The sequence below is a fragment of the Procambarus clarkii genome, chromosome 35, assembly GCF_040958095.1.
Source record: "Procambarus clarkii isolate CNS0578487 chromosome 35, FALCON_Pclarkii_2.0, whole genome shotgun sequence".
Taxonomy (NCBI): domain Eukaryota; kingdom Metazoa; phylum Arthropoda; class Malacostraca; order Decapoda; family Cambaridae; genus Procambarus; species Procambarus clarkii.
In genome coordinates this window covers 25,574,284-25,596,517 of record NC_091184.1, presented here as the reverse complement: position 1 = coordinate 25,596,517, position 22,234 = coordinate 25,574,284, and the positions used below count along the sequence as shown (strand labels likewise).

Here is a 22,234-nt window from a genome sequence, read left to right as displayed (position 1 = left end):
TGACTGTTACATCTAGAAAGGGCAGCTTCCCATCCTTTTCCATCTCGTAGGTGAAACGCAACACAGAATTTCGCTCAAATGCCTCCTTCAGCTCCTGCAGATGTCTGACCTCAGGTACCTGAGTAAAAATGTCGTCAACATACCTGCAGTATATGGCCGGTTTCAACTTCATGTCGACTAAGACTTTTTGCTCGATGGTACCCATGTAGAAGTTTGCAAACAGGACACCTAGGGGAGAACCCATGGCATCATAAGAAGGAAAGTGAAACGCCATGCAACCTCTGAAGAGACAACTAACACAACACCTATACCCCCTATTAGACTATTTTACAGGAACTTCTTTTCCACAGCTCATAAAACAGAGGAAAGGGTCCTGAAAGATATTGTTAATAGAAACGTTATCCCTACAGACAAAAATCAGAGGATACAACTGACGATTTACTATAAAACCAGAAAAACGGCCAGCCTACTCATGAGAAACTCTCCAGACACAAAGCAGAACGCTTTAAAAGAGACCAACGTCGTCTATGCCTTCAAATGCCCACTTGGGGACTGTAAGCTCCAAAAAACCCAGTATATAGGCAAGACAACAACATCTCTTTCTAGGCGTTTAACGATGCATAAACAACAGGGCTCCATTAAGGAACATATAATCTCTTCCCACAACCAAACCATCGCCAGAGAAATCCTAGTAAACAACACAGAAATCATCGATAGATACAGCGATAGCAGGCGGCTTGACGTTTGCGAGGCACTACACATTAAGAAGTCAACACCAGCAATCAACAGCCAATTAATGCACAACTATATTCTACCCACCTCAAGACTCCGCTCCAATATAGAAGCATCAAGAAATATGGACCAATAGGCTTTCTACAATCACTTCCATTTCAATACCCATTGTTTCGTGTTCTGTCTTGTGTTGTTGAAATTAATACCCTATTAATGCCACCTCTTGTTCTGTCTTGTGTTGATGAAATTAATACCCTATTAATGCCACCTCACCCCATCCACCTCACTCAAATGTAGATATAAACAAAATCGGAGATGCGTAAGTTCTATTCAGTTGTGTATTTGTAAACTAAAGTCTTTGAAAATGTAATAAGTTTTACGAAACGCGCTCGTGTCGCGTCAGACTAGAAATAAAAATGAATTTTGGAGAATTGATTTTTGAATTACCTCCAACAGTGAAAAGAAATGTACGAAAGATTGAGAAAATTCGTGTTAGAATTATTAATCTTACTTTTTCGGTCATATTTAATAATATATATATTTATATATATATATATACTGTACTTTATAAATCAAATAGATAAGATTTGGTGGTCTTATCACCACCAAATCAACTAAGCCCAGATTTGTGTGAGACCAATAGTCAATTTATCCATCATGGTTATGTTTGGTGAAGAGTATCACTCAATCTCAACAGTCCTGTAACGTAATTGTGTGTTCCCATAGTAAGTGTAAAATAATCCAGAGTTGTTCAATAAAACCCATGTGTTAAGATGTAACCCACAGTGTACTTATTGTCCAACTTAGACTAAGAATACTTGATCCTTCCCCCATTATCACATACGATACATACATTTCCTTCCATTATTCTTAATAAAGTAAGGACGGGTTTTGTTAGTCTGTACTCTTGGGTACGGCTTATAAACTTATATACGGCCCTGCTGCTGCAATGTGTTACCAAAATATATTATCCCATACTCCGGGATATGTTTATAAAATATATTGGCCTTGCTGTGAATGTGTTAATCTGTCAGTAATATTAACCCTGCTTTGAAATAGCTAATGCAAAGAATGTATAAAAATATGTAATTTGTATTAGTAAATAAAGTACTGTAATATTAGTTTTAGTTGTAAATACATCTAGCAAACTAAATATTCTTTTCCACAGGATAACAAGCCAGAGGAATGTTCAGTGTGTTTTAACGATTATGCCGAAAATCGGCTACGACCTCGCACACTGCCATGTGGCCACACATTCTGCTCCCAGTGTATTGACAATGCTATCAAGAATGGTCAGCTGACCTGCCCCAGCTGCCGTGCCGAGCACGCTGCCACAGCCTCTACTCAGTTCCCAATTAACTATGCTGTGGAGGCTTTAGTTAGGAAACTCAAAAATATCCAGCTAACAACTGAGGAAGTAGTGCCAGCAAAACCTTATGAAGGTTCTGCCAAAGGCATCAGTAAGACATTACGTTCCATGGTGCAGGAGCAGATGAGCAGCATCAGCCGCCTCATTACTAGCTGTGAAGAGGTACTGTCCCAGCTGGGGGAGTACCGGGGGCAGTTGGGGGACTGGAAGACTCATCACCTCCAGCTCCAGGACAGACTCTATGCTCTGGTAGAGCAGAATAAGTCAGCAATGAAACTCTTGGAACTGGAGGATACCAGTGTGGTGGATATGACAACACAAGGAGAGGAAGGGAAGACTCAGCTGCAGGCCATGTTGGGGAGCCTCAACACAGTCAACACAGCACAGGAAGTATTCATGACCATCAATGAAGTTGACCAATGCAACATGGAGGTAGAAAATTGGCTCCGGAAGTGCCAGGAACTCTTCCCAGATGTCAAGACTGTCCACACCTCAGTGAAGGTACGCTGCTGAAGGTCACATTGTTCTCACCCAACTGAGTGTAGTATTGCCTCTATATAAACACTTTTGACATGGACACACATCAAGATGAGAGTAGACTTTATATATAGGAAACTTTTTGTTCTAACACCTGAAACATTTTTATTAATAAAGTCAACTGTCATCTTGGTGTTTCTCTACACTGTGGTTCAGTGTAGAAAAACATTACTTATATTGTCAAATTACTTTACTCAGAGGCTGATGCTTCATTTACTCAGAGCCAGGTTCCGCCATTAATGTTTGTGTTGGCAATGACAGGTGCAGGAGACCATGAGGGAGGCCCTGGAGATGATGTCCACAGAGACAAGTGCCACAGCTGACCCCGTACACCTGGGAGACTCAGCCTCCACTATTAATGTTTGTGTTGGTAATGACAGGTGCAGGAGACCATCAAGGAGGCCCTGGAGATGATGACCACAGAGACAGGTGCCACAGCTGACCCCATACACCTGGGAGACTCAGGCCTCCACCATTAATGTTTGTGTTGGTAATGACAGGTGCAGGAGACCATCAGGGAGGCCCTGGAGATGATGACCACAGAGACAGGTGCCACAGCTGACCCCGTACACCTGGGAGACTCAGCCTCCACCATTAATGTTTGTGTTGGTAATGACAGGTGCAGGAGACCATCAGGGAGGCCCTGGAGATGATGACCACAGAGACAGGTGCCACAGCTGACACCAGTACACCTGGGAGACTCAGCCTCCAGCATCATGAATAAAGTTCAGGAAATCACTGGAGAGATCCACCAGAAGCAATTAACAGTAAGTTTCTGATTTCCTCTCATAGGTCATATCACAAGATATTGAGTTGCGTTTTGAGGAGAGGAAGCCTGTTCTTAGGTTTATCGAGGTTCCCCAAGGTCAACTACTGACTTTCCTTAACATACAATGCACAATAGTTGCCTAACTCCTGGATAAATATTTACTGGTAGGTGAACAGACCTATCAGGTGAAAGGAAGCATGTGAACCATTTCTGTCCTGCATGGTGATTGAACCTGTGATCCTCTATTGAACCCGGGATCCTGGCTCCCCTCACAGAGGCACAGAGAGCGGGTGACACTCCACCAACCAACCGGGAAAGCATTCAGGAAGACAGTGAACCAAAACAGACCACTGCTGGGTTCGAAGAGACTGAAGCCTTAGAACTGCCAACAAACTCCCAGACAATGCCAGCATAAACCTCCCTGCCAGAAGAGGAGGCTGGAATTTCAGGTCCAACACCAACCCCCTGCCAGTAGAGGGGGAGTGGAGCTACGGGTCCAGCACCAACCCCCTGCCAGTACAGGGAGGCTGGAGCTACAGGTCCAGCACCAACCCCCTGCCAGTACAGGGAGGCTGGAGCTACAGGTCCAGTACCAACCCCCTGCCAGTACAGGGAGGCTGGAGCTACAGGTCCAGCACCAACCCCCTGCCAGTAGAGTGAGGCTGGAGCTACAGGTCCAGCGGTCCAGCACCAACCCCCTGCCAGTACCTGGTTGATACCTAGTTGATGGGGTTCTGGGAGTTCTACTCCCCAAGCCCAGCCCGAGGCCAGGCTCGACTTGTGAGATTTTGGTCCACCAGGCTGTTGCTTGGAGCGGCCCGCAGGGCCACATACCCACCACAGCCCGGCTGATCCGGAACTTCTCTTAGAAAACCGTCCAGTTTTCTCTTGAAGATGTCCACAGTTGTTCCGGCAATATTTATTATAATCACTGGGAAGACGTTGAACAACCGCGGACCTCTGATGTTTATACAGTGCTCTCTGATTGTGCCTATGGCACCCCTGCTCTTCACTGGTCCAATCATGCATTTTCTTCCATATTGTTCACTCCAGTACGTTGTTATTTTACTGTGTAGATTTTGGACCTGACCCTTCAGTATTTTCAGTGTGTATATTATTTGGTAACTCTCTCGTCTCCTTTCTAGAGAGTACATTTGGAGAGTTTTGAGACGATCCCAATAATTTAGGTGTTTTATCTCGTCTATGCGTGCCGTATATGTTCTCTGTATTCCCTCTAATTCAGCAATCTCTCCTGCTCTAAAGGGGGGACTGAGTACTGAACAGTACTCGAGACGGAACAACACAAGTGACTTGAAGAGTACAACCATTGTGATGGGATCCCTGGATTTGAAAGTTCTCGCGATCATTTTTCTGGCTGATGCGATATTTGCTTTGGTTATGCTCCCTAAATGTTACATCGTCGGACATCATTATTCCCAAATCCTTGACATGCAGTAGAGGTGGGCTAAAGCTACAGATCCAGAACCAACCCCCTGCCAGTAGAGAGGGGCTGGAGCTTTAGGTCCAGCACCAGCCCCCTGCCAGTAGAGGTGGGCTGGAGCTACAGGTCCAGAACCAACCCCCTGCCAGTAGAGGGGGGCTGAAGGTACAGGTCTAGCACCAACCCCCTGCCAGTAGAGGGGGGGCTGGAGCTACATTTCCCACACCAACCCCCTGCCAGTATAGTGGTTGGCTGGAGCTACAGGTCCAGAATCAACCCCCTGCCAGTAGAGGGGGGGGGGGCTAGAGCTACAGGTCCAGGACCAAGCCCCTGCCATTAGAGGGGGCTGGGGCTACAGATCCAGCACCATCCCCCCCTGCCAGTAGAGGGGAGGCTGGACCTACAGGTCCAGCACCAACCCCCTGCCAGTAGAAAGGGGCTGGGGCTACAGATCCAGCACCATCCCCCCTGCCAGTAGATGGAGGGGGGGGGCTGGAGCTACAGGTCCAGCACCAACCCCCTGTCAGTAGAGGGGGACTGGAACTACAGGTCCAGCACCAACCCCCTGCCAGTAGAGGGAGGGCTGTAGCTACAGGTCCAGCACCAACTCCCTGCCAGTAGAAGGGGGCTGGGGCTACAGGTCCAGCACCATCCCTCCCCCTGCCAGTAGAGTGAGGCTGGAGCTACAGGTCCAGCACCAACCCCCTGCCAGTAGAGGGGAGGGGCTGGAGCTACAGGTCCAGCTTCAACCCCCCTGCCACTAGAGGGGTGGGGCTAGAGCTAAAGTTCCAGAATCAAACACATGCCAGTAGAGGGGGGCTGGAGCTACAGGTCCACCACCAGTCCCCTGCCAGTTGGGAGAGAGGGGGGGGGGGGGGTTGGAGCTACAGGTCCAGCACAGACCCCCTGCCAGCAGAGGGGGGCTGGAGCTACAGGTCCAGCACCAAACCCCTGCCAGTAGAGGTGGGCTGGAGCTACAGGTCCAGAACCAACCCTCTGCCAGTAGAGGGTGGCTGGAGCTTCAGGTCCAACACCAACCCCCTGCCAGTAGAGGGGGGCTTAAGATAGAGGTCCAGCACCAACCCCTTTCCAGTAGAGGGGGGGGGGCTGGAGCTACGGGTCCAGCACCAACCCCCTGCCAGTAGAGGGGGGGCTGTAGCAACATCTCCAACACCAGCCCTTGCCAGAAGAGTGGGGCTGGAGTTACAGGTCCAGCTCCATCCCCCTGCCAATAGAGGGAGGTTATCTTGAGGTTATCTTGAGATGATTTCGGGGCTTTAGTGTCCCCGCGGCCCGGTCCTCGACCAGGCCTCCACCCCCAAGAAGCAGCCCGTGACAGCTGACTAACTCCCAGGTACCTATTTACTGCTTGGTAACAGGGGCATTCAGGGTGAAAGAAACTTTTGCCCATTTGTTTCTGCCTCGTGCGGGAATCGAACCCGCGCCACAGAATTACGAGTCCTGCGCGCTATCCACCAGGCTACGAGGCCCCCTCGTAGGAGGCTGGAGGCTGGAGCTACTGCTCCAGCACCAACTCCCTGCCAGTAGAGTGGGGCTGGAGCTACAGGTCCAGCACCAACCCCCTGCTAGTAGAGGGGGGCTGGAGCTACAGGTCCAGCACTAACCCCCTGCCAGTAGAAGGGGGCTGGAGTTACAGGTCTAGCACCAACCCCCTGCCAGTAGAAGGGGGCTGGAGCTACAGGTCCAGCATCAACCCCCTGCCAGTAGAGCGGCGCTGGAGCTACAGGTCCAGCATCAACCCCCTGCCAGTAGAGTGGGGCTGGAGCTACAGGTCCAGCACCAACCCCCTGCCAGTAGAGGGGGGGCTGGAGGTACAGGTCAAGCACCAACCCCCTGCCAGTGGAAGGGGGCTGGAGTTACAGGTCTAGCACCAACCCCCTGGCAGTAGAGGGGTGGGTTGGAGCTTCTGGTTCGGCACCAACCACTTCCCAGTAGAGGGGGGGCTGGAGATACATGTCCAGCACCAACCCCCTGCCAGTAGAGGGGGGCTGGAGATACATGTCCAGCACCAACCCCCTGCCAGTAGAGGGGGGTGCTGGAGCTACAGGTCCAGCACCAACCCCCTGGCAGTAGAGGGGGGCTGGAGTTACAGGTCCAGCACCAGCCCCCTGCCAGTAGAGGGGGGGCTGGAGATATAGGTCCAGCTCCAACCCGCTGCCAGTAGAGGGGGGCTGGAGCTACTGGTCCATCCGTAACCCCCTGCCAGTAGAGGGAGGGGCTGGAGCTGTAGGTCCAGCACCAACCCCCTGCCCGTAGAGGGGGCTGGAGCTGTAGATCCAGCACCAACCCCATGCCAGTAGAGGGGAGGGTTGGAGCTTCAGGTTTAGCACCAGCCTCTTGACAATAGAGGAGGGCAGGAGCTACAGGTCCAGCACCAACCCCCTGCCAGTAGAGAGAGACTGGAGCTACAGGTCTAGCACCAACCGCCTGGCAGTAGAGGGGGGAGGGGGCTGGAGCTACTGGTCCAGCACCAACCCCCTGGCAGTAGAGGGGGGCTGGAGCTACTGGTCCAGCACCAACCCCCTGGCAGTAGAGGGGGGCTGGAGCTACTGGTCCAGCACCAACCCCCTGGCAGTAGAGGGGGCTGGAGCTACTGGTCCAGCACCAACCCCCTGGCAGTAGAGGGGGGCTGGAGCTAAGGTCCAGCACCAACCCCCTGCCAGTTGAGGGGGGCTGGAGCTACTGGTCCAGCCCTAACCCCCTGCCAGTAGAGGGAGGCGCTGGAGCTGTAGGTCCAGAACCAACCCCCTGCCACTAGAGGGGAAGGTTGGAGCTTCAGGTTCAGCACCAGCCCCTTGTCAGTAGAGGGGGCAGGAGATACAGGTCTAGCATCAACCCCCCATGCCAGTAGAGGGGGGGCTGGAGTTACAGGCCCAGCACCAACCCCTTGCCAATAGAGGGGGGGATGGAGCTACAGGTCCAGCACCAACCCCCCTGCCAATTGAGAGGGGGCTGGAGCTACAGGTCCAGCACCAACTCTCTGCAAGTAGAGGGGGGCTGGAGCTACAGGTCCAGCACCAACCCCCTGCCAGTAGAGGGGGGCTGGAGCTACAGGTCTACCACCAACCCCATGGCAGTAGAGGGGGGGCTAAAGCTACAGGTCCAGCACCAACGCCCTTCCAGTAGAGGGAGGCTGGAGCGACTGGTCCTGAAAGAACCCCCTGCCAGTAAAGGGGGGCTGGAGATACAGATCCAACCCCCTGCCAGTAGAGGGCAGGGTTGGAGCTTCAGGTTCAGCACCAACACCTTGACAGTAGAGGGGGGGCTGGAGCTACAGGTCCAGCACCAACCCCCTGCCAGTAGAGGGGGGGCAGGAGCTACAGGTCTAGCACCAACCCCCTGACAGTAGAGGGGGGCTGGAGTTACAGGTCCAGCCCCAACCCCCTGCTAGTAGAGGGGGGCTGGAGCTACAGGTCCAGCACCAACCCCCTTCCAGTAAAGGAAGGCTGGAGCTACTGGTCTAGCACCAACCCTCTGCCAGTAGAGGGGGGCTGGAGCTACAGGTCCAGCACCAACCCCCTGCCAGTAGAGGGAGGGCTGGAGCTACAGGTCCAGCACCAACCCCCTGCCAGTAGAGGGAGGCTGGAGTTACAGGTCCAGCACCAACCCCCTGCCAGTAGAGGAGGGCTGGAGCTACAGGTCCAGCATCAACCACCTGCCAGTAGAGGGGGTTGGAGCTACAGGCCCAGCACCAACCCCTTGCCAATAGAGGGGGGGGAGCTGGAGCTACAGGTCCAGCACCAACCCCTCTGCCAGTTGAGGGGGGGGGGGTTTGGAGGTACAGGTCCAGCACCAACCCCCGGTCAGCAGAGGGGGGGCTGAAGCTATAGGGCTAACACCAACCCCCTGTCAGCAGAGGGGGGGGCTGGAGATATAGGGCTAACACCAACCCCCTGCCAGTAGAGGGGGGCTGGAGCTACTGGTCCAGCACCAACCCCCTGCCAGTAGAGGGGGGGCTGGAGCTACAGGTCCAGCACCAATCACCTGCCAGTAGAGGGGGGCTGGAGCTACAGGTCTAGCACCAACCCCATGCCAGTAGAGGGGGGCTGGAGCTACAGGCCCAGCACCAACCCTTCGGCCAGTAGTGTGGGGCTGGAGCTATAGGTCCAGCATCAACCCCCTTCCAGTAGAGGGGGGCTAGAGCTACAGGTCCAGCACCAACCCCCTGCCAGTAGAGGGGGGGCTGAAGCTACAGGTCCAGCACCATTCCCCTGCCAGTAGAGGGGGGCTGGAGCTACAGGTCTAGCACCAACCCCCCATGCCAGTAGAGGGGGGCTGGAGCTACAGGCCCAGCACCAACCCCTTGCCAATAGAGGGGGGGGGAATGGAGCTACAGGTCCAGCACCAACCCCCCTGCCAGTTGAGGGGGAGCTGGAGCTACAGGTCCAGCACCAACTCCCTGCAAGTAGAAGGGGGCTGGAGCTACAGGTCCAGCACCAACCCCCTGCCAGTAGAGGGGGGCTGGAGCTACTGGTCCAGACTCATCCCCCTGCCAGTAGAGGGGGCCTGGAGCTACAGGTTCAGCACTAATCCCCTGACAGTAGAGGGGGGCAGGAGCTACAGGTCCAGCACCAACCCCTCTGCCATTAGAGGAGGGGCTGGAGCTAAAGGTCCAGCACCAACCCCTTTCCAGTAGCGGGGGGGGGGGGGGCTGGAGCTACAGGTCCAGCACCAACCCCCTGCCAGTAGAGGGGGCTGGAGCTACAGGTCCAGCACCAACCCCCGGTCAGCAGAGGGGGGGCTGAAGCTATAGGGCTAACACCAACCCCCTGTCAGCAGAGGGGGGGGGGCTGGAGCTATAGGGCTAACACCAACCCCCGGCCAGTTCAGGGGAGGGTTGGTGCTTCAGGTTCAGGACCAACCCCTTGACAGTAGAGGGTGTTGGGCTGGAGCTACAGGTCCAGCACCAACCCCCTGCCAGTAGAGGGGGGGGGGCTGCAGCTACAGGTCCAGCACCAATCACCTGCCAGTAGAGGGGGGGGGGCTGGAGATACAGATCCAGCACCAACCCCATGCCAGTAGAGGGGAGGGTTGGAGCTTCAGGTTCAGCACCAACCCCCTTCCAGTAAAGGAAGGCTGGAGCTACCGGTCTAGCACCAACCCTCTGCCAGTAGAGGGGGGCTGGAGATACTGGTCCAGCCCCATCCCCCTGCCAGTAGAGGGGGCCTGGAGCTACAGGTTCAGCACTAATCTCCTGACAGTAGAGGGGGGCAGGAGCTACAGGTCTAGCACCAACCCCTCTGCCAGTAGAAGGGGGCTGGAGCTACAGGCCCAGCACCAACCCCTTTCCAGTAGAGGGGGGGGCTGGAGCTACAGGTCCAGCACCAAACCCCTGCCAGTAGAGGGGGGGCTGGAGCTACAGGTCCACCACCATCCCCCTGCCAGTAGAGGGGGGCTGAAGCTATAGGGCTAACACCAACCCCCGGTCAGCAGAGGGGGGCTGAAGCTATAGGGCTAACACCAACCCCCTGTCAGCAGAGGGGGGGGGGCCTGGAGATATAGGGCTAACACCAACCCCCTGCCAGTAGAGGGGGGCTGGAGCTACTGGTCCAGCACCAACCCCCTGCCAGTAGAGGGGGGCTAGAGCTACAGGTCCAGCACCAACCCCCTGCCAGTAGAGGGGGGCTGAAGCTACAGGTCCAGCACCAACCCCCTGCCAGTAGAGGGGGGCTGGAGCTACAAGTCTAGCCCCAACCCCCCATGCCAGTAGAGGGGGGCTGGAGCTACAGGCCCAGCACCAACCCTTCGGCCAGTAGAGGGGATGCTGGAGCTATAGGTCAAGTATCAACCCCCTGCCAGTAGAGGGGGGCTAGAGCTACAGGTCCAGCACCAACCCCCTGCCAGTAGAGGGGTGCTGAAGCTACAGGTCCAGCACCATCCCCCTGCCAGTAGAGGGGGGCTGGAGCTACAGGTCTAGCACCAACCCCCCATGCCAGTAGAGGGGGGGCTAGAGCTACAGGTCCAGAACCAACCCCCTGCCAGTAGAGGGGGGCTGGAGTTACAAGTCCAGCATCAACCCCCTGCCAGGAGAGGCGGCCTGGAGCTACAGGTCCAGCACCAACCCCCTGTCAGCAGAGGGGGGGGGGGCTGGAGATATAGGGCTAACACCAACCCCCTGCCAGTAGAGGGGGGCTGGAGCTACTGGTCCAGCACCAACCCCCTGCCAGTAGAGGGGGGGGCTGCAGCTACAGGTCCAGCACCAATCACCTGCCAGTAGAGGGGGGCTGAAGCTACAGGTCTAGCACCAACCCCCCATGCCAGTAGAGGGGGGGCTGGAGCTACAGGCCCAGCACCAACCCCCTGTCAGCAGAGGGGGGGGGGGGCCTGGAGATATAGGGCTAACACCAACCCCCTGCCAGTAGAGGGGGGCTGGAGCTATAGGTCCAGCATCAACCCCCTGCCAGTAGAGGGGGGCTAGAGCTACAGGTCCAGCACCAACCCCCTGCCAGTAGAGGGGGGCTGAAGCTATAGGTCCAGCACCATCCCCCTGCCAGTAGAGGGGGGCTGGAGCTACAGGTCCAGCACCAACCCCCCATGCCAGTAGAGGGGGGGCTGGAGCTACAGGCCCAGCACCAACCCCTTGCCAATAGAGGTGGGGGGATGGAGCTACAGGTCCAGCACCAACCCCCCTGCCAGTTGAGGGGGGGCTGGAGCTACAGGTCCAGCACCAACTCCCTGCAAGTAAAAGGGGGCTGGAGCTACAGGTCCAGCACCAACCCCCTGCCAGTAGAAGCGGGCTGGAGCTACTGGTCCAGCCTCAACCCCCTGCCAGAAGAGGGGGCCAAAAGCTACAGGTTCAGCACTAATCCCCTGACAGTAGAGGGGGGCAGGAGCTACAGGTCCAGCACCAACCCCTTTCCAGTAGAGGGGGGGGGGGCTGGAGCTACAGGTCTAGCACCAACCCCCTGGCAGTAGAGGGGTGCAGGAGCTACATATCCAGCACCAACCCCCCATGCCAGTAGAGGGGGGGGGCAGGAGCTACAGGTCTAGCACCAACCCCCAGCCAGTAGAGGGGGTGCTGGAGCTACAGGTCCAGAACCAACCCCCTGCCAGTAGAGGGGGGCCGGAGCTACAGGTCCAGCACCAACCCCCTGCCAGTAGAGGGGGGGCTGGAGCTACTGGTCCAGCACCAACCCCCTGCCAGTAGAGGGGGGGCTGGAGCTACTGGTCCAGCACCAACCCCCTGCCAGTAGATGGAGGCTGGAGCTACAGGTCCAGCACCAACCCCCTGCCAGCAGAGGGGGGATGGAGCTACAGGTCCAGCACCAACCCCCTGCCAGTAGAGGGGAGGGTTGGAGCTACATATCCAGCACCAACCCCCAATGCCAGTAGAGGGGGGGGGGCAGGAGCTACAGGTCTAGCACCAACCACCAGCCAGTAGATGGGGGCTGGAGCTACAGGTCCAGCATCAACCCCCTGCCAGTAGAGGCGGCCTGGAGCTACAGGTCCAGCACCAACCCCCTGCCAGTAGAGGGGGGGCTGGAGATACAGGTCCAGCACCAACCCCCTGCCAGTAGAGGGGGGCTGGAGCTACTGGTCCAGCACCAACCCCCTGCCATTAGAGGCGGCCTGGAGCTACAGGTCCAGCACCAACCCCCTGCCAGTAGAGGGGGGGCTGGAGATACAGGTCCAGCACCAACCCCCTGCCAGTAGAGGGGGGCTGGAGATACAGGTCCAGCACCATCCCCCTGCCAGTAGAAGAGGGCTGGAGATACAGGTCCAGCACCAACCCCCTGCCAGTAGAAGGGGGCTGGAGATACAGGTCCAGCACCAACTCCCATGCCTGTAGAGGGGGCTGGAGCTACAGGTCCAGCACCAACTCTCCTGCCAGTAGAGGGGGGCTGGAGCTACATTTCCAGCAGCAACCCCCTGCCAGTAGAGGGGGGGCTGGAGCTACAGGTCCAGCACCAACCCCATGCCAGTAGAAGGGGGCTGGAGCTACAGGTCCAGCACCAACCCCCTTCCAGTAGAGGGAGGCTGGAGCGACTGGTCCTGAAAGAACCCCCTGCCAGTAGAGGGGGGCTGGAGCTACAGGTCCAGCACCAACTCCCTGCCACTAGTGGGGGGCTGGAGCTAAAGGTCCAGCACCAACCCCCTGCCAGTAGAGGGAGGCTAGAGCTACAGGTCCAGCACCAACCCGCTGCCTGTAGAGGGGGGGGGGGGGGGCTGGAGTTATAGGTCCAGCACCAACCACCTGCCAGTAGAGGTGGGCTGGAGCTACAGGTCCATCACCATCCCCCTGCCAGTAGAGGGGGGCTGGAGCTACCGGTCCAGCACGAACCCTTCGGCCAGTAGTGTGGGGCTGGAGCTATAGGTCCAGCACCAACCCCCTGCCAGTAGAGGGGGGGCTGGAGCTACAGGTCCAGCACCAACCCCCTGCCAGAAGAGGGGGGCTGGAGCTACAGGTCCAACACCAACCCCTGCCAGTAGAGTGGAACTGGAGCTGCAGGTCCAACACCAACCCCCTGCCAGTAGAGGGGGCTGGAGCTACAGGTCCAACACCAACCCCCTGCCAGTAGAGTGGGGCTGGAGCTACAGGTCCAACACCAACCCCCTGCCAGTAGAGGGGGCTGGAGCTACAGGTCCAACACCAACCCCCTGCCAGTAGAGTGGGGCTGGAGCTACAGGTCCAACACCAACCCCCTGCCAGTAGAGGGGGCTGGAGCTACAGGTCCAACACCAACCCCCTGCCAGTAGAGGGGGCTGGAGCTACAGGTCCAACACCAACCCCCTGCCATTAGAGTGGGGCTGGAGCTACAGGTCCAACACCAACCCCCTGCCAGTAGAGGGGGCTCGAGCTTCAGGTCCAGCACCAACCCGCTTCCAGTAGAGGGGGGGCTGGAGCTACAGGTCTAAAATAACGGGACTGACACTGACCACAGGTTATAATGGGTCTGACACTGACCACAGGTGATAATGGGGCTGACACTGACCACAGGTGATAATGGGGCTGACACTGTCCACAGGTTGAGGACCTCCACAGGATGAGGGAGCCCGTCAAGAGGCTGGTGGAGGCTGGCCGGGTGTTGGCCGTCCAGGAAGACCAAGATGGCCGCCGCTCCGCCAGGATAACTCTACAAGACGGACAGCTGTACCTCCACCCACTTCTGCGTCAGCCCACGCCCACCCACGCCCACACCCTCCAGGTTACTTTATTACACTCACTAGTCTTACTGACATTACTGACTTACTGAGTTTTGATAACTAATATGATAACATTTTGTTATACAGTTATCAGCATGATTTATTTCATTTCCTGCAGGAGAGTGAGGTTGTGGGCGTGCTGGAGCCCTCCTGCACCCTGGCGTTCCTTGACCTCGGGTGGGCGGGGTCAACAAGAGGGCGGGTCACCATCCGGCTGACCCCTGACACTCCGCTGGCCAGACAGTTTGTGTTGTTGTGTACGGGCCAGCGGGGCCACACCTACCGCAACACTAAACTGTTGGAGGTGGGGGGCAAGGGTTGGCCGGGGGAGTGTGTGGAGGGCGGAGACTACGAGAGTAATGATGGTGAGGGAGGAGCCCCACTGCTGCCTGACCTCCAGGGGCAGTACCGGGAGTCAGGCCAGGCAGGAGCTGTGTGGGCCAGGTGGAGGCCGGGGGGTCCCAGGAGTGCCCAGTTCACCATCACCACCAGGGACCGCCAGGATGGTTACCTGTGGTCACATGTCTTCGGTGATGTGGTGAGCGGCCTGGATATGGTGAGGGCAGCAGTCAACCACAGTGACATTAGGGAGGTGACTGTAGTGGACTGTGGTGTTGTGCTGCCACTCTAGTTCACTGTACCATCACTACTGTGGTGTTGTGCTGCCACTCTAGTTCACTGTACCACCACCATCACTACTGTGGTGTTGTGCTGCCACTCTAGTTCACTGTACCACCACCATCACTACTGTGGTGTTATGCTGCCACTCTAGTTCACTGCACCACCACCACCACTAGTGTGGTATTGTGATACCACTCTAGTACACTGTACCACCACCATCACTACTGTGGTGTTGTGCTGCCACTCTAGTTCACTGTACCATCACTACTGTGGTGTTGTGCTGCCACTCTAGTTCACTGTACCATCACTACTGTGGTGTTGTGCTGTCACTCTAGTTCACTGTATCACAACCATCACTACTGTGTTGTTGTGCTGCCTCTCTAGTTCACTGTACCACCACCATCACTTCTGTGGTGTTGTGCTGTCACTCTAGTTCACTGTATCACTACCATCACTACTGTGGTGTTGTGCTGCCACTCTAGTTCACTGTACCATCACCATCACTACTGTGGTGTTGTGCTGCCACTCTAGTTCACTGTACCATCACTATCACTACTGTAGTGTTATGCTGCCACTCTAGTTCACTGTACCACCATCATCACTACTGTGGTGTTGTGCTGCCACTCTAGTTCACTGTACCATCACCATCACTACTGTGGTGTTGTGCTGCCACTCTAGTTCACTGTACCATCACTACTGTGGTGTTGTGCTGTCACTCTAGTTCACTGTACCATCACCATCACTACTGTGGTGTTTTGCTGCCTCTCTAGTTCACTGTACCTTCACCATCACTACTGTGGTGTTGTGCTGCCACTCTAGTTCACTTTATCATCACTACTGTGGTGTTGTGCTGCCACTCTAGTTCACTGTACCACCACCATCACTACTGTGGTGTTTTGCTGCCACTCTAGTTCACTGTACCATCACCATCACTACTGTCGTGTTGTGCTGCCACTCTAGTTCACTGTACCACCACCATCACTACTGTGGTGTTGTGCTGCCACTCTAGTTCACTGTACCACCACCATCACTACTGTGGTGTTGTGCTACCTCTCTAGTTCACTGTACCACCACCATCACTACTGTGGTGTTGTACTGCCACTCCAGTTCACTGTACCATCACCATCACTACTGTGGTGTTGTGCTGCCACTCTAGTTCACTGTACCACCACCACCACTACTGTGGTGTTGTGCTGCCACTCTAGTTCACTGTACCATCTCCATCACTACTGTGGTGTTGTGTTGCCTCTCTAGTTCACTGTACCACCACCATCACTACTGTGGTGTTGTGCTGCCACTCTAGTTCACTGTACCATCTCCATCACTACTGTGGTGTTGTGTTGCCTCTCTAGTTCACTGTACCACCACCATCACTACTGTGGTGTTGTGCTGCCACTCTAGTTCACTGTACCACCACCATCACTACTGTGGTGTTGTGCTGCCACTCTAGTTCACTGTACCATCTCCATCACTACTGTGGTGTTGTGTTGCCTCTCTAGTTCACTGTACCACCACCATCACTACTGTGGTGTTGTACTGCCACTCCAGTTCACTGTACCATCACCATCACTACTGTGGTGTTGTGCTGCCACTCTAGTTCACTGTACCATCACTACTGTGGTGTTGTGCTGCCACTCTAGTTCACTGTACCATCACTACTGTGGTGTTGTGCTGCCACTCTAGTTCACTGTACCACCACCATCACTACTGTGGTGTTGTGCTTCCACTCTAGTTCGCTGTACCATCACTACTGTGGTGTTGTGCTGCCACTCTAGTTCACTGTACCATCACTACTGTGGTGTTGTGCTGCCACTCTAGTTCACTGTACCACCACCATCACTACTGTGGTGTTGTCCTGCCACTCTAGTTCACTGTACCACCACCATCACTACTGTGGTGTTGTGCTGCCACTCTAGTTCACTGTACCACCACCATCACTACTGTGGTGTTGTCCTGCCACTCTAGTTCACTGTACCATCACTACTGTGGTGTTGTGCTGCCACTCTAGTTCACTGTACCATCACCATCACTACTGTGGTGTTGTGCTGCCACTCTAGTTCACTGTACCATCACCATCACTACTGTGGTGTTGTGCTAGCACTCTAGTTCACTGTACCATCACTACTGTGGTGTTGTGCTACCACTCTAGTTCACTGTACCATCACTACTGTGGTATTGTGCTGCTACTCTAGTTCACTGTACCAGCACCATCACTAATGTGGTGTTGTGCTACCACTCTAGTTCACTGTACCATCACTACTGTGGTGTTGTGCTGCCACTCTAGTTCACTGTACCATCACCATCACTACTGTGGTGTTGTGCTACCACTCTAGTTCACTGTAACATCACTACTGTGGTGTTGTGCTGCCACTCTAGTTCACTGTACCATCACCATCACTACTGTGGTGTTGTGCTGCCACTCAAGTTCACTGTACCATCACCATCACTACTGTGGTGTAGTGCTGCCACTCTAGTTCACTGTACCATCACCATCACAACTGTGGTGTTGTGCTACCACTCTAGTTCACTGTACCATCACCATCACTACTGTGGTGTTGTGCTGCCACTCTAGTTCACTGTACCATCACTACTGTGGTGTTGTGCTGCCACTCTAGTTCACTGTACCACCACAATCACTACTGTGATGGTGTGCTGCCACTCTAGTTCACTGTACTACCACCATCACTACTGTGGTGTTGTGCTGCCACTCTAGTTCACTGTACCACCACCATCACTACTGTGGTGTTGTGCTGCCACTCTAGTTCACTGTAACACCACCATCATTAATGTGGTGTTGTGCTGTCACTCTAGTTCACTGTACCATCACCATCACTACTGTGGTGTTGTGCTGCCACTCTAGTTCACTGTACCATCACTACTGTAGTGTTGTGCTGCCACTCTAGTTCACTGTACCACCACCATCACTACTGTGGTGTTGTGCTGCCACTCTAGTTCACTGTACCACCACCATCACTACTGTGGTGTTGTGCTGCCACTCTAGTTCACTGTACCATCACCATCACTCTTGCATCACTGCGTGTTTTGATGCCAATGTAATTTAAGGACAGACTTTTTTCACAATATCATCATAACTTCACTATCTTTGGTATTATACTTTGGTATCATATACCTGACAATCACGGCTGTATCACCATCAATGCTATATCTTCCCAGTCCTGTAACCTATCATTGCTGTATCACTATAGCTTCACTATCACCTCTATATATCACCATCACCTCAGGCCCCACACTTGGGGTCATATACTGACCATGTTGAATAACAAATTGTTGGTGTCACTATATGACAGCTATTGTCACTGTTATATCACCAACAGCTCACTATCACATAACACTATCACTGCTACACCAACATCATTTCACTTTCTCTGCATTATCACCTCACACTGATATATTTCCTCCTTATATTCACTGATATATCACTATCTCTGCTACAGCATCACTACCTCACCATCACTACTGTATCACCATCACTGTCAAATCACCATCACCTCACTACCACTGCTATACTACCATCACTTCACTATCACATGGGTGTGTTGTGATATTACCATACTGGACCATGGTGTGTTCTGATATTATCATACTGGTCCCTGGTGTGTTGTGATATTACCATACTGGTCCATGGTGTGTTGTGATATTACCATACTGGTCTATGGTGTGTTGTGATATTACCATACTGGTCCATGGTGTGTTGTGATATTACCATACTGGTCCATGGTGTGTTGTGATATTACCATACTGGTCCATGGTGTGTTGTGATATTACCATACTGGTCCATGGTGTGTTGTGATATTACCATACTGGTCCATGGTGTGTTGTGATATTACCATGCTGGACCATGGTGTGTTGTGATATTACCATACTGGACCATGGTGTGTTGTGATATTACCATACTGGTCCATAGTGTGTTGTGATATTACCATACTGGTCCATGGTGTGTTGTGATATTACCATACTGGTCCATGGTGTGTTGTGATATTACCATACTGGACCATGGTGTGTTGTGATATTACCATACTGGTCCATAGTGTGTTGTGATATTACCATACTGGTCCATGGTGTGTTGTGATATTACCATACTGGACCATGGTGTGTTGTGATATTACCATACTGGTCCATAGTGTGTTGTGATATTACCATACTGGTCCATGGTGTGTTGTGATATTACCATACTGGTCCATGGTGTGTTGTGATATTACCATACTGGACCATGGTGTGTTGTGATATTACCATACTGGACCATGGTGTGTTGTGATATTACCATACTGGACCATGGTGTGTTGTGATATTACCATACTGGACCATGGTGTGTTGTGATATTACCATACTGGTCCATAGTGTGTTGTGATATTACCATACTGGACCATAGTGTGTTGTGATATTACCATACTGGTCAATGGTGTGTTGTGATATTACCATACTGGACCATGGTGTGTTGTGATATTACCATACTGGTTCATGGTGTGTTGTGATATTACCATACTGGTCCATAGTGTGTTGTGATATTACCATACTGGACCATAGTGTGTTGATATTACCATACTGGACCATGGTGTGTTGTGATATTACCATACTGGTCCATGGTGTGTTGTGATATTACCATGCTGGACCATGGTGTGTTGTGATATTACCATACTGGTCCATGGTGTGTTCAGATATTACCATACTGGACCATAGTGTGTTGTGATATTACCATACTGGACCATGGTGTGTTGTGATATTACCATACTGGTCCATGGTGTGTTGTGACATTACCATACTGGTCCATGGTGTGTTGTGATATTACCATACTGGACCATGGTGTGTTCAGATATTACCATACTGGACCATAGTGTGTTGTGATATTACCTTACTGGACCATGGTGTGTTGTGATATTACCATACTGGTCCATGGCGTGTTGTGATATTACCATACTGGTCCATTGTGTGTTGTGATATTACCATACTGGTCCATGGTGTGTTGTGATATTACCATACTGGACCATGGTGTGTTGTGATATTACCATACTGGACCATAGTGTGTTGTGATATTACCATACTGGACCATGGTGTGTTGTGATATTACCATACTGGTCCATGGTGTGTTGTGATATTACCATACTGGTCCATGGTGTGTTGTGATATTACCATATGGGTGTGAGGTGGTGTTATGCCCACACATACACCAGTATGATCATACTGTAGCTGGTGTATGATGTGCTCAAACTGTATAGTGATGTCTTGGCTGATTAGCCTAGTATCACGAATATTAATTTATGTAGTTATTCTTTTTTCGTCAACACACTAGAAATAATTGTGTATTGCCAATGTATTCCACATATATCTATGTATATTATATATCTATACCATAAATCCTTGCCATGTATTTGTGGATATATATTAGAAGTCTAGTGAATAGCAGTAGCCTAATGTCATGTAGCTTGAAAAACATCCGTATATGCTTATATTATGGAATGCTACATAATGCTGTATAGGAAATATTATGTGAACTATGATGGAGAATGTATAAATTTAGGTCTCGGATGTATTACTCTCATGTATACTGTGTAATTTCCCTTTCATTATTGTTCATTACATTGTCCTCTAACATTAAATTAGATTATGGGATTGTGAGATGTATACCACATAGACATAGTTTTGATACACATGTTGTATATATATATACTTTATATTGTATTCATGTATACTTATGTATAATGGCCTGAAGGCCCTTCCTTGCCTCCCTGTCCACCTACACCCGTCTCCTCTACACCTACACCCGTCTTCTCTACACGTACACCCGTCTCCTCTACACATACACCCGCCTCCTCTACACCCACACCCGTCTCCTCCACACCTACACCTATCTTCTCTACACCTACACCCACCTCCTTTACACCTACACCCTCCTCCTCTACACCCATCTCCTCTACACCTACACCCTCCTCCTCTACACCTACACCCACCTACTCTACACCTACACCCGTCTCGACACCTACACCCGTCTCCTCTACACCTACACCCGTCTCCACACCTACACCCGTCTCCTCTACACCTACACCCGTCTCCTCCACACCTACACCTGTCTCCTCTACACCTACACCCGTCTCCCCTACACCTACACCCACCTCCTCTACACCTACACCCTCCTCCTCTACACCTACACCCATCTCCTCTACACCTACACCCTCCTCCTCTACACCTACACCCACCTCCTCTACACCTACACCCGTCTCGTCTACACCTACACCCGTCTCCTCTACACCTACACCCGTCTCCTCTACACCTACACCCGTCTCTACACCTACACCCGTCTCCTCCACACCTACACCCGTCTCCTCCACACCTACACCCATCTCCTCTACACCTACACCTGTCTCTTCTACAGCTACACCCACCTCTACACCTACACCTGTCTCTTCTACACCTACACCCTCTTCACCACCTACACCCACCTCTACACCTACACCTGTCTCTTCTACACCTACACCTGTCTCTTCTACACCTACACCCTCCTCCTCACCACCTACACCCACCTCTACACCTGTCTCTTCTACACCTACACGTCTCCACAACACCTACACATTTCTCCTCTACACCTACACCCTCCTGCTCTACACCTTCACCTGTCTCCTCTCCACCTACACCCACCTCCTCTACACCTACACCCGTCTCCCCTACACCTACACCCGTCTCCTACACCTACACCCTCCTCCTCTACACCAACACCCTCCTCCTCTACATCTACACCCTTCTCTACACCCACACCCGTCTCCTCTACACCTACACCCGTCTCCTCTACACCTACAACCTTCTCTTCTACACCTACACCCGTCTCCTCTACACCTACACCCGTCTCCTCTACACCTACACCCGTCTTCTCTACACGTACACCCGTCTCCTCTACACCTACACCCGTCTCCTCTACACCTACACCCGTCTCCTCTACACCTACACCCGTCTCCTCTACACCTACACCTGTCTCCTCTACACCTACACCCGTCTCCTCTACACCTACACCCGTCTCCTCTACACCTACACCCGTCTCCTCTACACCTACACCCTCCTCTACACCTACACCTGTCTCTTCTACACCTACACCTGTCTCTTCTACACCTACACCTGTCTCTTCTACACCTACACCTGTCTCTTCTACACCTGCACCTGTCTCTTCCACACCTACACCCTCCTCCTCTACACCCGTCTCCTCTACACCCGTCTCCTCTACACCTACACCCTCTTCCTCTACACTTTCACCTGTCTCCTCTACACCTACACCAGTCTCCTCTACACCTACACCCTCCTCCTCTACACCTATACCCGTCTCCTCTACACCTACACCTGTCTCTTCCACACCTACACCTGTCTCTTCTACACCTATACCCTCCTCCTCTACACCTACACCCATCTCCTCTACACCTACACTCTCCTCCTCTACACCTTCACCCATCTCCTCTACACCTACACCTGTCTCTTCTACACCTATACCCTCTTCACCTACACCCACCTCTACACCTACACCTGTCTCTTCTACACCTACACCTGTCTCTTCCACACTTACACCCGTCTCCTCAACACCTACACCCTCCTCCTCTACACC

General features: G+C 53.1%; 1 protein-coding gene across 1 annotated transcript; it reads left to right on the top strand.

Moving 5' to 3' along the window:
• The first annotated feature begins 1,753 nt into the window (after positions 1-1,753).
• LOC138371394 (uncharacterized) lies at positions 1,754-15,936 on the top strand. The gene is made up of 3 exons (XM_069336180.1): positions 1,754-2,602; positions 13,836-14,015; positions 14,132-15,936. The coding sequence occupies exons 1-3, from the start codon at positions 2,210-2,212 to the stop codon at positions 14,642-14,644; spliced, it is 1,086 nt and encodes a 361-aa protein (XP_069192281.1). The 5' UTR covers positions 1,754-2,209; the 3' UTR covers positions 14,645-15,936.
• Positions 15,937-22,234: the final 6,298 nt, after the last annotated feature.